Raw genomic sequence first — 15,263 nt, forward strand, 5'->3', positions numbered from 1 at the left:
TAAGGAGTTGAGGCTGGGGGCGCGACCCAGAGCACCTCTGAGCCGCGCTGGGGCGACCTTCGCGCCAAACCCTAACACCCCCCCCCCGCCCCCGCAAGGAAACTGACGCTAGGAGAGGGGTCCAGAACACCCAGCTCCAGGCCCCACCCACCTGTGCCGCCTTGGCAGTCAGATCTGCCGAGGAAAAGCCAGGGCGGCTGCCTGTGGTGGGCAGCCTGGGGACTGCCTGGAGGAGGGGACGTGGCAGTCAGGCAGTAACGTTTGTTTGGAGAGGGACTTCGTGACGGGGAGCGGGGGCAGCTCGTGCCGGCCCCGTCACGGAAGGGCCCGGACGCGCGGCCTACGGGAGGGAGGCTGGGCCCCCGGGGCTCCGCACCTGCTCCGTTGCATGCGGTTACCCAGAATGCCCGGCGAGGCGACCGCCCCTCCTCCCCCGAGGCCCGCCTAGTGGCGGGCGGGAGGCTCCGGGGCGGCCTGGGGGGAGGGGGAGGGGGAGGGGCACGTGGGCCCGCGCCCCGGAGCTTCTCCCGGGTCCCCCGCGCCGGCCCCGCCCCCGGCCCGTCCCGCAACCGCCCGCGCTGACCCAGCGCCCCTCGTGCTCCCCGCCCCCCCCCCCCGGCCTCCCCGCGCGGACCGCGGGGCCCAGGTTCCACGCGGGCGCGGCGGACGACGGCGGGGGCTACACGGTGGAGGTCAGCATCAACGACTACTTGGACATCTACTGCCCGCACTACGGGGCGCCGCTGCCGCCGGCCGAGCGCATGGAGCACTACGTGCTGTACATGGTCAACGGCGAGGGCCACGCGTCCTGCGACCACCGGCAGCGCGGCTTCAAGCGCTGGGAGTGCAACCGGCCCGCGGCGCCCGGGGGGCCGCTCAAGTTCTCGGAGAAGTTCCAGCTCTTCACGCCCTTCTCCCTCGGCTTCGAGTTCCGTCCGGGCCACGAGTACTACTACATCTGTGAGTGCGGGGGCGCGGGGGTGCGGGGGGGGGGGTGCACGAGGGGGGCCGGGGGGGTGCACGAGGGGGGCCGGGGGTGCATGGGGGGTGGGGTCTGAGGAGCAGCACGTGGGGGGAGCAGGAGGAGGTAGAGACAACGTGGCAGTGTGGAACGGGGGGAGAGCGGGGGGCACAGGGGTTGGGGGGCAGCAGAGTCCTGGTATGGGGAGATGGGGTCTGGGCCAGCCTTGGCCTCTGTGTCTCCCGGGTCAAGCGCTTGAATGGAATCATCCTTCTCGCAAGCCCCCGAGGCCTCACTATCTAGAGTTCCCATTTTCAGACGGGGAAACTGAGGCTCAGAGTGGGGCTGAGGTCACAAACCCGCAGATGCCCCTCTGTGACCTGTCTGTGGATCAAGCCACTAGGCCTTTGGGCTGGGGGAATGGATGGCTCCACCATCAACTTGCCGGCACTGAGATCAGGGGTGGTCACTGCCCCTCCCCCCCCCCAAACGGGTGTAGGGACTCTGGTGGGGGAGGGGAGCGTGGTCAAAGCCAGGGGCGAAGGCAGAGCTCGGGTTCTGCCCATCACACCCTGGCTTGGGCAGGGAGCTCCCAAGCCCTCCCCCGGCCACCCTCCCCCACCATCTCCCCCTCACCAGGCCCACCTGGCCCAAGATTCCCGGAGGACTGTGGGAGCTGCTTTTCAGGGCTTGGGGACCCTCAGGCACAGCCCCGCGGCGAGTGGGCGGGGCTGAGGGAGGCTGTCCCTGGCTCTGCTGCACATGGGAGGGGGGAGGGATTCCAGGGGCATCCTTCTTCCTCCCCCTAAAGTGCCAAAGGCAGGGTCTGGGGACCGGACGCTGCTGTGCGCTTGGCAGCCCGTGACTCTGCAGGGACTTAGCCAGGAACACGGGAGTCTAGGCACTGTCCCCACCGGCATGGGGGCATCGGGGAGCCCGCGTTGGTGTGGGGCTGATGCCTCTGCAGAGCCACTGAGACCCCGAGGGGCACGGAGATCCCCATCTCTCGGCCGGCCTCGTGGGGGCCCGCAGGGAGCCGGGTGGGGCGCGGGGTCTGCCCCTGGGGCCGTGGGGAGACGCAGCCCCTCGCTACCCTCCTTCCCGCTGCGTCACATTAAACTCTGTGAGGCTTCGTTCTTTCTGCTCTACTTGGATTTTTTTTCCTTTTAATTCACGGAAGAAGCGGGTGGAGGAAGGGAGAAGGTGTTTAAATTAAGTCCTCGTAATATAAGAAAAATTACATTTTTCTTTCCAGGACGGGAGTTTCATAAAGATAATTATCGTAATTACTCTATGACGAATATTATTTTTATTACATGCTTTTTTGTCTTCATTTTCCAGCGTGAGGGGCTTCTGGGGGGCGGGCAGAGGCAGTGGCCACCAGGAGGACAGGGGGACAGGCCTGAGCGTGTCCGTGTGCCGGGTCGTGCGCACGGGGTGGGGGGGGTGTGCCCGTGCCGTTGTCACACGTGAACCCCCGTGGCCCCCACTGGGCTTCAGGCCTCCTTCCCCTCCCTACCCTGGTCCCCAGGCCGCCTCCCGCATGACTCACTGCTATGGTGTGACCCCGGCCCCTCCGGGAGCTTCCGTGGGCCGTGTGGGCCGAGAGGCAGGGAGCAGGAAAGGTGGAACTGGAGGTGTGGGGACCTAACGCCTCGGCCTCCCTGTGACCTCCAGCAGGGTGCGTCCCTCTCCGCGCGAGGTGGGCGCATAGCCTGTCTCCCAGGGGTGACTGGCTTCTGTGAGCTCCCAGATGGAAGTAATCATTTCCAGAGCACTTACTGTGCGACGCACGAGGCCCAGATAGGGGGTGAGTTGCCCACAGACACCAGAGAGCAGGTATTCGATCCCAGATCAGTCATTTGGTTACACTGAATTTTTTTTTTTTTTTTCTGACTGGTTAAAAACATTTTTATTCAACACCTTCGAACTTTGCTCTGTGCTGCTTTGGGGTGACGTGGAACCAGACACAGGCACCCCCAGTCTCTGGGGTCGGGGTTCAGCAAAGGGAGGGGCAGGGGAAGTATGCGGGAGGACTTCTGGGAAATAGAGGGCGTTGTGTCTAGGGCTTTGAGGTGTGGTTAGGAGTTTTATGGGCGGAACCTCCCGTAGCCTTGGGTCAGGGTCGAGTGACCAGTGTGGGGAAGGGATGTAGCCCCAGGAGGTCTCTGGCACTGAGAGCCCCCTACTCCCCAACCCCCATCCCCCTCTCTTCCAGCTGCCACACCGCCCAATGCTGTGGACCGACCCTGCCTGAGGCTGAAGGTTTACGTGCGGCCAACCAGTAAGTGCTCAGGGCATCGCGCAGGGTTTCATCCCCCACCCTTGTGTGCCGAGCGCACAGAGCCCACGGAGGAGAGCCAGGGGGTGGTCCCAACACAGCCCGGGGAGTCCCTCAACCTCAGCAATGGCGGGGGCGGCTCCTGACCCCGAGCCTCAGTTTCCTCACGTGTGAACGAGGACAGCATTTCAGACCTTCGGGACTGAGGGTGAAGTCCGTGACCGGGCCCTCTGCTGAGGCCGTAGCTCCTTTCATCCAAGAGTGAACGCCAGGAAGGTGCCCCAAGATAGACCAAAGGGTCCACGTTCTGAGCTCTTGAGACATCAAAGCCACACGCAGAGAAGGGGGGGGGGGTGTCTCCGCAGCCTTGTGACTTCACCCAGGTGCCGGACACACATTTGGCACCTACCGTTTGCCACGCTCTGCACAAAAGGCACAGCCCCGACCGAGATGGACAGAAATCTCCGGGTCTGGGAGGGACAGCTGAGGCACAATGTGGGTGTGGGGGTGCAGCCCCGTGGGGAGGGGGGCCCCCTGCTGACCATCCTGTCTCCGTGTCCCCCCAGACGAGACCCTGTACGAGGCCCCGGAGCCCATCTTCACCAGCAATAACTCGTGCAGTGGCTTGGGCGCCTGCCAGCTGGTCCTCAGCACCGTCCCTGTGCTGTGGACCCTCCTGGGCTCCTAGCCCCAGCCCACCTGGATGCCCCGCCTAGAGACCAGCTCGAGACTCCGTTTCTCCCACGACTGGTGCTGCCCTGCCAGGCAGGGGGGGGCCGTCCACCGCCCCAGGGCCAGCCCTGGGGGGCGCGGCTGAAGGCCCTGATGCCTGAGAGGCCGGGTGTCTGTCCAGCCTCCCGGCCAAGCCATTCCTTCCAGGGTGCCGGAGAGCCCAAGAACCTCTCGCTAGGGCTTTTCTTTTACGGCGGAATCAGAAAGACTTGAGTTTTTAATTTAATTTATTCCTTGCTGTCGCCGGTAACTTTGGGAAGGAGACAGAGTGGATGCTGCGTGGGTCCCTGGCCCCCCCGGGGCACGGGGATCGGGAGACCCCTGGTCTGGCTGACCCTCCGGTGCCCTGGGACAGGCCGGTCGGTCTGAGACGGAAGGGGCCGGGGATGCGTGCCCCTGATTCCGGCCCAGGAATCAGAGCCCACCTCAGACCCCACCCCCCACCCCCCCCACCTCCTCCCTCCAGGGTGCCTCACCAGAGAGCCCCTTGTGGAGCCCTGGCCCCATCAGAGCCCCCGCCCCCCCGTCTTAGAACCGCTTAGGCCCCGCCCCGTCCCCCCAGCCTCACCCGCTCGCCCCCGAGGCCCAGAAGACGTGACATTTCTGTAAATAGAGCCAGCAAGCATATACTGTGATTTATTTTTACTGTATTCCTAAGGATGGCCTGGAAAGTTTCTTTTTTTTCTTACCCCTTCATGGGAGGGGGGGCACTTTTATTTTGGTGGGGGGGTGGGGGGACTTTTTAGAGTAGAAGCCGCACTTCGCAATAAGCTCGTGTGTCTGTCGGAGCCCCTGCCCCTACTCTCCGAACTAATAACGTTTGTAAGAGAAAAGAAAACAGGACAAAAGGAAACACGGGGGCCACCACCAAGAAAAGACACCCCCCCGACACTTTAAAGAAGCAAACCGCATTTATACAGATTTCATATTTCCTACCCGCCTTTCCTGATCTGTGTTTTATATATATTATATATAAATATATAATGATGCGAGGCCGCCAGGAGACGGCTCCTGGATGCCGGGTGGGGGGCTTTTGTAGGGGGCATCGTGGGCGGGTGGTGGCGTCACGCCTGGAGCTGGCGACCGGGACCCCCCCCTCCATTACAATCAACTTTGGATTCTGTATTTTTTTATAATAAAATGAGCGTAAACTTCAAGGATGTGCGTGTGTGTCTGGGGCCCTCGGCCCGGATTGGGAGGGGCACTCGGAACTAACAGTTTGGAGTCGGGTCTGGAATCTGCCAGGCAGGGGCGTCTTCGAGGGCCCTCCGGGATCCGTCGTGACGGCTTCTTCGCGTGTTTGGAGGCTGGGCCCTGGGATGGACATTTCACGGGGTGCTGTATCCTCCACCGCCCTCCGTGGGCCTCAGTTTCCCCCTCTGACAGATGGAAGCAAGTCCTCTGCTCCCTGGGGCCGCTGGGAGGGGGCCCTTGGGATGCCAGGACCCCCAGGGCTGCTCAGGGCCCCCTGCTCCATCGTCCGCTTGGGGCGCGAATCCTCCCGTCCTGCGACGGGTCTCGTAGGGTCCCATCAAGCCCTATGACATCTGTGTCGCCAAGCTCTACCGCCGTGTGACTCGGTTTCCCGAACTGACCAGGCCAGGGTGGGGTCTGTCCGTTTCTTTTCTTTTCTTTTCTTTAAAATTTTACGTTTATTTATTTTGAGAGAAAGGGCGTGCAGGGAGGGGCAGAGAGAGAGAATCCCAAGCACCCCGACGCGGGGCGCAAGCCCAGGAACCGTGTGAGCGTGACCTGAGCCGAAATCAAGAGTTGGACGCTGAAGGGGCCGAGCCACCCAGGCGCCCCATCTGTTGCCTCACAGTCCCTTTCTGGCTTTGCAAAAGGCGGGTGTCCGGGCTGGGGTCCCAGGGGCCTTCACCCCAGCCTAGCCCCCGGTGGGGGCACAGAGAGGCTGGGGGCCACCCAGCAGACCCTCTCAGATGCTTGTCGCCTCGGTGGTACGTCCAGGACCCAGCGTCTGGGGCACAGTTAGCGGGGAGGAAAGGCTGTCCGCTAATTAATGCGGCCGAGCGGGGCCCCACGACAGGACCTGCCTCTTAATGAAGCCAATGGAGCTGCACAAAGACCCCTGTGTGCGCCCCGCCCGCCCTGCCCGGCGTCCCCGGATGGACGGCGACGCCCGTGCTGCGCACCCCGAGGATCCCCCCCTCCACAGCGAGGACCCCAAGGCTCAGGTAGGGAGGAGGCCTGCCCCCCGCGGCTGTTTTCCCCAAGACCCCGCGTCGCGGGGAGGGAACCCGAGGGAGGACCCCATGCAGGGATCGTGGGGCGGGATCTTAGCAAGTGACCTTAATTTTCTTATTTCAAAAAAACTTACTGAGATATAATTCACATAGCACACCATCCATCCATTTCAAGTACAATCCAGGCGCTCGGGGGGCTCGGTCGGTTAAGCGTCCGACTTCGGCTCCGGTCACGATCTCGCGGCTTGTGGGCTCGAGCCCCGCATCGAGCTCCGTGCTGACCGCTCGGAGCCCGGAGCCCGCTTCGGGTTCTGTGCCTCCCTCTGCCTCTGCCCCTCCCGCCACCCGTGTTCTGTCTCTCAAAAATAAGTAATAAGACATTTTTAAAAATGAAAAAAAATTAAGTACGGTTCCACAATTTCTAGTACATTCACAGAGTGGTGCAACCATCACCTCTCTCCAATTCCATCACTCCAAAGCAAGCCCCGCCCCTATCACCAGTCACCCCCATCCCCCATCCCCCACGAGCCCCCTTCCCATCCGTGGATGAGCCCGTTCTGGACGTTTCGCGCACGCGGACTCACACCCCGCGTGGCCTCTCGTGTCGGGTTCCCTCCCTGAGCGTCGTGTGTTCAGGGTCCGTCCGCGGGGCGGCGGGGGCGGGCGCCTCGCTCCTGCTCGCGGCCGAGGGACGTTCCCATGCGTGGATCTATCACATTTTGTTTATCTAGGCACCAGCTTATGGACATTTAAGGGACTTCCAGTTTTTTTTTTTTTTTTTTTTTTAAATATTTTTTTCAACGTTTATTTATTTTTGGGACAGAGAGAGACAAAGCATGAATGGGCAAGGGGCAGAGAGAGAGGGAGACACAGAATTGGAAACAGGCTCCAGGCTCTGAGCCATCAGCCCAGGGCCTGATGTGGGGCTCGAACTCCCGGACTGTGAGATCGTGACCTGGCTGAAGTCGGACACTTAACCGACTGCGCCACCCAGGCGCCCCAAGGGACTTCCAGTTTTTTAAGACAAAGTCTTAGCACAAAAGGACCTCGGATGGGTAAGGACAAAAATAGCTTTGTTCCACCTTCAGGGCCTTGGCACATGTTGTTCCCCTGGGTCATGTACCCTTCCTGCAGGTCACCGATCACTGGTCCGCTCTCTCTCTGAGACCTTTCAGATTAGGTCACACGTCCTCTCTCGACGTCCCTGGCCGAGTGGCCACTCTCCCCCCCCCCCAATGTGGCATTTCTGATTCTTCCCTGTTCTCCCCCGGAGACTGGGAGTTCCCAGGGGGCAGGGTCAGTCCTGTATGGTCATCACCGGGACCCAGTGCCCACACTTGGGAGACCCCCCTTGGGCTTGTCATCTGCTACGTGCACGGGCACGTACACGCGTGCGCAGAGGAACCCCCAGCCGCTCTCACCCACGCACGCCCCTTACCACTGGACACTTGCATTCAGGGCCTGGGTCACTGGCCACCATCCACTGCCTCAGGGGCCACCGTCAACACGAGGAGGGGCTGCGTTGTGCACAGTGGGGACCCTGACCCTGTGGCCCCCACCCCGGCCTCTCTGCAGGCCCCCTGGGCAGCCGTCTGTATGCGGGCCCCTGAGCAGAGGGGACTCGATTTCCCTCCCGGGGTGCCCGGGTGCCCCGCCACGGGGAGGGGGTCTGGGAGGTGGGGAGGGGGCGTCCTGAAGTCCCCCCAGCACTGCCGGCTGCCCTGGGATGGAGGCGTATCTCCTTGCCACGCGCACCCGGTTAGATTTGCTGTTGTATTGCTTTGGAGGGGGGGGTCAGGCCTCAGCCTCAGGATGGGGGCCTGGTTGCCCCTCTCCATCTCCACTGGGGAAAAAGCCGCAAGGCCCCAGTGCCCCTCACACTAAGGGCTGACCGGGACCCCCTGATTTTAGGGGTCCCGTGACAGCTGGAAGCCCATGCTCCCGTATCCCGCTTCAAGGAAGGTCCTCACCCCGGCTCCTCCCCGCCTCCCTGGGCGCGCCGCCCCCCCCCCCAGGGCCACTGCCCTGCCTGCACCTTCCCAATTAGCTTCCCTCCCTCCCCCTCCCTTGCTCCTCAAGGCCCCAGATCTTGTCTGTCTCCTCCTCTAGACTGTCAGCTCCCTGAGGGTGCGGAATTTTGTCTGTCCTGGTTGCCGCTGCGTCCTCAGTGCCTAGAATGTGCCGGGTACACAGTAGGCGCTCAGTGAATTCTTGATGAATGAATGAATGGATGGATGGATGGATGAGGCAGCTGCCTGATTAGGAGACAGAACGCAACACACGGATGGCGTTCCCAGTGCCAGCGTCGGCGCCCCCAACGAGCAGTAAGTGTGCACCTACTGTGCGCAGCGGTCAGTGCTGGGCCCTTCCTGGGTCTGCGTGGCCTCCGGGCCCAATATCCGGGGGACTTTCAGGCCATGGTTGGCGCCCTTGATCCAGGCTGCAGGTGGCCAGGCGGCCACTGATGGGCAAGGAGAAAAGCAAGTTCACAGCCCAGAAGCCCCCGAGGAGCCATCAGTCACTGCACGGTAACGCACAAGCCGGAAATTAAGTGGACGCAGCCAGGCAGGTGTGGCCAGCAGGCAGACTGCCCCGGGAGCGGTTCCTGTCCCCTCCAGGTCCCCGACCCCAGCTGCTGGGCCGCAGGCATCGCTACTAGCGCAACTCGGGCCAGGTCACCGGGCTGGGGCAGGGGTGTGGGCCGGAGGGGGAGGGGCCTGAGCGCCAGGCACGGGACAGATGGCAGGTCCAGCACAGACAAAGGCACAGAGACCGGACTGTGAGGGGTGAGCCCCCTCCCGCTGCGGCCAGAGGTTGGGAGAAACTCTGGGGGGCTGTGTACTGACCCACCCGGCTGATGGAGAAACGGAGGCTGAGAGGCGGGGGGCCTCATGGACATCGCAGTCTTCGGGGGGGCACCGAGCGGTCGGGGAGGCGGCTCTCCTGAGCACATGGGACAGAGCCCCCCCCCCCAGGCCCCACTGGTCCTTGGAGTGAGTCCAGGGTGACCCCGGGCCTCTGTGGGATCAGGATTTGGCCTGGGGCAGCCCAGGGCATGAGATCAGAGGTCCCCCCACTCCCCCAGTAGCCAGGAAACATTCCTTGGGTCCCTGTGCTGGGGACCCCTGGGGCCTCCCTCTCCCTGAAGCTCTGATGTGCCGTGCGGGTTGGGGTTTAGGGGCCCAGGAGCCCGGCTGTGGTTCCGGTCGAGCCCCCCCCCCCCACCAGACCGCAGGGCCTTGCCCTCTGGGTCTGGGGCGCTGGCCCGGCTCCCAGGGTGGGGGACGCTTCCAGGGGAGATCCAGAAAAGTTATTTCCCAGGACCCTCCTCCCTCCCCCGTGGCCTCTCAAACCCCAGCTCCCGAGGGGGCGCGCTGATGGGGCGCAGGGGGGCCGCGAGGGGTGAGGGGCTGTGGGTTGCGGCCGGCGCTTCCCCGAGCCCCCACCCCCTCCCCCGCCAAGACTCCTCCCCGGCCGCCTCCCCCGCGCCGCTTTGCAGGCTCTAAGTGCTTAAAAGCCTCCTGCGGCCGGAGCAGCGGCGCGGGTGGAGGCGGGGGGCTGGCAGGGGGCCCGGGGCGCCCCTCCGGAAAAGGCCTTGAGCCTGAGACAGGCGGGGAGGCCAGGAACCGCCCGCGCCCCGCACCCCACGCCCGGAACACAGGGCCCGGACCCCCCGCCCCGCCCCGCCCCGCGCCCCCAGGTCCCTCCCGCGGGGCCTCCCCCAAACCCCCTCTTCCCGCCTCCGTGCCTCGGCCCGCGCCGGTCCCCCACCGGGCCCTCTGTTGTTCCCTGCGCTCCGCATTCGGGTCCCAGCTCCTCGCCCGGGACCTCAGTTTCCCCATTTACAGACTGCGGCGGGCGGGCCGGCGGGCGTGAGCTCCTGTCTCTGGGGTGGCGAGGAGGCGGCAGGGGAGGCCGGTCCGGGCCAGCCTCGTGGAAACTGGGTCCCGCCCCAACCCCGCCTTCCTCCAGTGGGACCTCCCTGCCCCGGTTTACCCTTCTGCTCCGCAGAGGAAACCCGTCTCAGACCCATTTCGCAGATGGGAAGGCTGAGGCCAGAGGAGGGTCGCGCCCAGTCCCAGGCCCCACAGCCGGCACCCCGCTGCCGCTGGCCCCATTAGCTGGGTGGGGGGGGGGTGGATGGGGGAGGGCCTGATGTCCTCAGTCCAGCCTCCCGCCCCAGCAGCCCCGGTGGGCAGGGCAGCACGGGCAGTCTGGAATAGTCCTTACCATGTGGATTCAGCGTGGGCTCTGAGGAGCCTGCAGGCCTGGGGCGGGGGGCGGGACGGCTGGGCTGTCCTCGTGGGGCTGCATAGATGAGAGCCTGTGATTGCCCTGCCGCGGGGGGGGGGGGCAGGCACCCCCCAAAGGCCTCTCTTTGGGGCCTGCTTGGCAAGGCCCACTGGCCTCTGGCCGAAGGGGGTTCGGGCCCCTCTCTGCGCCGTTGCCTGCCCCGCTCCGCCCCTCCCCTGCCAGGCACCAGAATTATGGTTTGCAATATCTGTGCTCCCCTGTGCGGCCTGAGTGTTAACGAGGCGCCTGCTGCCGGAGCCCCGCACCCTGGGGGGCGTCATTAGCATCATCCCTCACACCCACCCCCAGATGCCACTGTGGCCAGGAGGGGAAACTGAGGCACGGAGAGGTTAGGTGCTGCCCTGGCTGAGACAAATTCCAGGTTCCGGCACAGCCCTGGCCCCCCTACCTTGGACGAGCCCCCAGTTTGCTCATCTGGAAAACGGTGCGGTAGAGGCACAAGGTGGGAGCTCAGAGCCTGGGGTTCCTTTTTTTTTTTTTTTAAGTTTATTTGAGTAATGTCTACACCCGACATGGGGCTCGAACTCACAACCGGGGGAGCAAGAGTCACACGCTCTTCAGACAGGGCCAGCCAGAGGACCCCAGAGCCTGGGGTTCTTGATGACCTGACTAGTTGCCCCCATAAGAGTGGCCCTTCTGGTGCCCCCCTCCCTGCGCGGCCCCACCGTCTGGCACAAAGGCAGGGCCCTCAGCGAATGTTTGTTGAATGACTCAGTGTTTTGTGCATGGACTCTGAATCAAGTGCTCTTTCACTCCAACTGGGAGAGACCGGAGGTGCTGGCCTCACTCTCCACTGTTCACTCCTTAGGGCACGCCTGGCATGGGGGGGGGGTGGCGGGGAACAGCCTCTCTCTGATAAGGGGGGCAGCGGGGGCACCGCAGGAGCCAGCTATGCTGCCTGGCAGATCTTTAAATTAAAATACATATATACACCAGATAAATAAACCCGGCCCACATCCTGGTGACAAGCAGAATTAAATCGCGCGGTTGGGGACCTGGCAGCGATGGCTGGGGGGCGGGGGGGGGCGGCGGTGGAGGGTGGGGAAACATCACGGGCTCCGTTTTCGTTCTCTGACTGTCCCCACTCCTGTTGGTGAACGTTCCCTGCAGCCTGCTGGACACTTGGGGAGACACTTAGGGGACCAGGACGTGATGTGGAGTCCAGGGGTCCCACAGGCCCAGGTGGGGGCTGGGTACGTCACGTGCCCCCATCCGAACAGGGGACGCTCTGCCCCGCCACCGAGCGCTGGGGCAGGGCACAGACCAGGTTTGAGTCCTGGCTCGGCCCCTCACGGGCGGGGATCAGCCGCAGACGCTCCTTGGGAGCCCCTGGTTGCGCCCCCCCCTCCCCCCACCCCCCATCATGTTGGACGCCAGGGAGACCCCACTCGAGCACGCAGGGGAGGCGCCGTTGGGGCCCACACTGCTGTGGGGTCCTCCCTGGCCCCTTCGCTCTGCCGGAGCTTGGCCCGTAGGGGCGGAGGAGTGGGAAGGGAGTTTTCAATTAAGGAGCAGCTAATCGCCAGGCAGCAAGGGCCGTTCTGGGGCCCAGTAAATCTATTATGAAAAGCCTCTAAATGTATGTAAAACCAGCCTCTGACAATCCAGGGATTAGGCCACCGGGAGGGGAAACCGAGGCGAGGGCCGGCTGGCGGATTCACGGAGCAGGGTCTCTCGGGGGTTGTGGGGAGCGGTCCCCGGGAGTCGGGGCAGAGGGAGAGAGGTCTTCCTCTGCAGAAGCCAGCACCCATTTTGTAGATGGGGAAGCTGAAGTCCCGACAGGCCGAGACCCAGAGCGGAGGAGCCTCACCCAGCACACCTGCCGGAGTGCACGCGGGGCGCCCCAGAGTGCACCCCTGTCCAGCGGTGGCCTCGGTCCCCACCTGCTGCTGCCCCCTTTGAGGCACACCGAGGTGGCAAGGTGGCCTGGATGGTCTGAAAGATCGGGAACCGCAGGCAGGGGCGTTTGCCCCCACAAAGCTGCCAGCGAGCGCCGCCCCCAGCCCAGGAGGAGCCCCCAGGGGAGGCACGGGATCCCCGGGCACGGTGGCTGTGCCCGTACCTCCCACCCCGAGTCCCAGGAGCCCCAGCCTGAGCAGAGGCTGGGCTGGGAGGAGGGGCTGGCAGAAAGGGATTTTGTGTCCCCCTCCTGAGGGTCCCAGGGGGCCCTGGGCGGGGGTGGGGGGGTTAGCCCAAGGGGTCCTGGCCTCCGTCAGAATCTGTTGTGGGAACATTGACCCTGCTTCCCTCAGGGGCTCAGTTTCCCCAGCTTGCCCCCCCCCCCCCACCGCCCCGCTCCCCCAGTCCCATCCAACCCTCAAGGTCTACACGCCCCCTAATTATCCTGCCAGTGATTCCCTCCCCCTGGGATGACAGTTCCACCTGCTGAAACCCTTCCAGGCACCCAGGTGTGTGGGGAGGCCCGCCCGGCCCTGCGCCGCAGCCGTTCCTATGGGGCTGGGGGCAGCAGCTGGCGGGCCCTCCCCGGGCCCCTGGTCTGTCTCTGGTCCGGCCACCCGTGTGAACCTGCCGCTCGGGGGCTGGGGAGTGAACAGGAGGTGAGCGATTCCTGGGCCCGGGCCCCCAGATCCCTCTGGGCCCAGGCGACATTGTGTGACCAGTGGGAGTGGGGAGGTCCCAGCAAGGCCGACCCAGGTGGTTCTGGGCCTCGCTGGGCTGCCCGGCTCTCGCCGTGTGATGTGAGCGGATGTTCGCGCCTCCCCGTGACTCGGTTTCCCCATTGTCACCACCACGGATGGCTGGAAGCTGTTCCCGGCACGGGGGGCGGGGGGGATCGGAGGGAGGATGTTGGGGGGCCCCGCTCCCCCCTCCCGGCCGTCAGTCAGGCCCGCCGGGCCCCTTCAAGCCGTCACGGCCCAGCAGTGGCCGGGGGAGGGATTACCCAGCCTGTCCAGGATGGACTGAAGTGGAACCGAGGCTGACGAGCGGAACGCGCCCCCGCGGGCCCCGCCTGCGCGCCTTTGTCTGCGCCCGGCCCCGCCCCCCGCCGCGGACAGCGCCCCGGGTGCTGAACCGCGCCGCCCGTCGCCGGCCACCGAGCCGCGGCCAAGGCCGGCACGAAGCAGCCGCGGCCCGCGTGGGGCCGCGCTCCAGCCGTCTCCGGGCTCAGTTTCCCCGTCTGTGGCATGGGTGCGCCCGCTGAGGGCTGAAGGGGGGCTGTGTGGGCAGAGGCGGCGGGGGGCACGGAGGCCTTTCCCAGGGGTGCTCGGCCGCCCCTCCGCCCAGGCGCCCCACCGACCCTTTGTCCGGGAAATGCGAGGTGGCAGGGAGAACGGATCTGCTCGCCGCCTGAAAGGCGCCGCAGCAAATACTGTTGACCCCCGACCCCGGCCCCCTAATCCTGGGCTGAGGCCCTCACTGGGAGGGGCCCTGAGAGCGGGGCCGGGCCTGACCCCCCGCCCCAGGCGCCAAGGGGGGCTTCCGGGTGAGGGTCGCAGGGGCTTCAGGGGAACATAGCTGCCCCGTTGGCCACGTGTCTGGTCACCACCCCGCGGAGCCCACAGGAGAAACTGAGGGCAGGCAGAGCTCTCAGAAGCCCCCAGGCCCCGGGGGGGGGGGCGGTTCGGGCTGGAATCAGGTCCCTGCCACCTGCAGGCTGGGTGACCGCTGGGCCAACAGCTGCCGTCTCTGAGCCTCAAAACGGGACGTTCCAGGAGGTCCGGCCTGACCTGCCTGGAAGGGAGCCTATCGCCATGGGGGGCATCTGGCCTCTACCTGGCTCTGTGCCTCAGTGGAACCTTCTGGGGCAGGGGATGGCTATGGGGGTACGTGGCCTAGGTGCCCCCTCTAAGAGGGCTCCAGGAATCACTCCCCTGAAGTACAGAGAGGAACTTTCCCACCTCCGCCCTCCCCTGCTCTACAGTCCTCCATAGCTCCCACTGTCTTCGAGACGGTTTTCCCACCTGGACAAGGCCTGGCCACCGAGCTTGGTGACCTGGGCTCACCTCTCAGCTCCCCTTCCTTGGGCCAGCTCTCTCCTCTCTGGGCCTCCCCAGTGGACAGAGAGGGTGGGGAGGATAACACAAGGAGCCACGTTAACCAGGCTGAGCCCAGGGCCAGGCACACAGCAGGCACTACTAGGTGCGCCTCAGGGGGCTGCTGGATGGCACCTCTCTGCCTCCACTGCCACCGCAGGGCTGGCCGGGGAGGAGCTAAGACCGCCGGAGTCAGGGCTCTCCGGGAAGAGGCTCTCCGGGAAGAGAGGCCCGGGTGAATGAATGCAGGGAGGGTGGTGTCCTTGCTTCTGCCGCGGCAACTTAGCCCCTCACCTCCCAGCCCCTTGGGGGCCGCCGCTAGAAGCTTCCACTGAAGATTAAACCGTGCTCCATTGCTGGCCGGAATGCGTTCGCACGCCCGGGTGCCCCTGTGCTCCCCGGCGGCCACGTGTCTGTTCCACCCTGCCGAGCTGTTCCCCACAATCAATTTCAATTTGGCCTGGGCCCTGCCTCTGCAGCCAACCCTCCTTGGGGGCTCGGGTTGGGGAGGAGGAAGCGGTGACTTCCCCGACCTCCCCTGCTAGACCCCGGGACCTGTCTGGTGGCAAGAGGGCTCTGCCGTTGCTGCCCCTTTCTGGGCCTCAGTTTCCCCAGAATGGTGGGATGAGGGGGGTGGGGAAGGGCAGTCTGGGGCCAGCTCTGCTCTCAGCCAACCTTGTGCGTTTCTGGAGCGCCAACTGTGTCCCGGATCCCGGGTTGAATGCCAGGAACCCAGTGGGAACCAACGTGGAAAACTTGAATTAATCAGGGTCGGG

At 64.8% G+C, this 15,263-nt stretch overlaps 1 protein-coding gene across 1 annotated transcript; it reads left to right on the forward strand.

Annotated features, from left to right (window-relative positions):
- The first annotated feature begins 403 nt into the window (after positions 1-403).
- On the forward strand, positions 404-5,138 carry EFNA2 (ephrin A2). The gene is made up of 4 exons (XM_032595260.1): positions 404-415; positions 588-960; positions 3,180-3,245; positions 3,809-5,138. Exons 1-4 carry the CDS (start codon positions 404-406, stop codon positions 3,928-3,930), a joined length of 573 nt encoding a protein of 190 aa, XP_032451151.1. The 3' UTR covers positions 3,931-5,138.
- The last annotated feature ends 10,125 nt before the right edge of the window (positions 5,139-15,263 follow it).

Source organism: Lynx canadensis, chromosome A2, assembly GCF_007474595.2.
Source record: "Lynx canadensis isolate LIC74 chromosome A2, mLynCan4.pri.v2, whole genome shotgun sequence".
Taxonomy (NCBI): domain Eukaryota; kingdom Metazoa; phylum Chordata; class Mammalia; order Carnivora; family Felidae; genus Lynx; species Lynx canadensis.

Coding starts and splice junctions, on each gene's coding strand:
- EFNA2 (XM_032595260.1), top strand. Junction 961..3,179: donor CCACGAGTACTACTACATCT/GTGAGTGCGGGG, acceptor CCTCTCTTCCAG/CTGCCACACCGCCCAATGCT. Junction 3,246..3,808: donor GGTTTACGTGCGGCCAACCA/GTAAGTGCTCAG, acceptor GTGTCCCCCCAG/ACGAGACCCTGTACGAGGCC.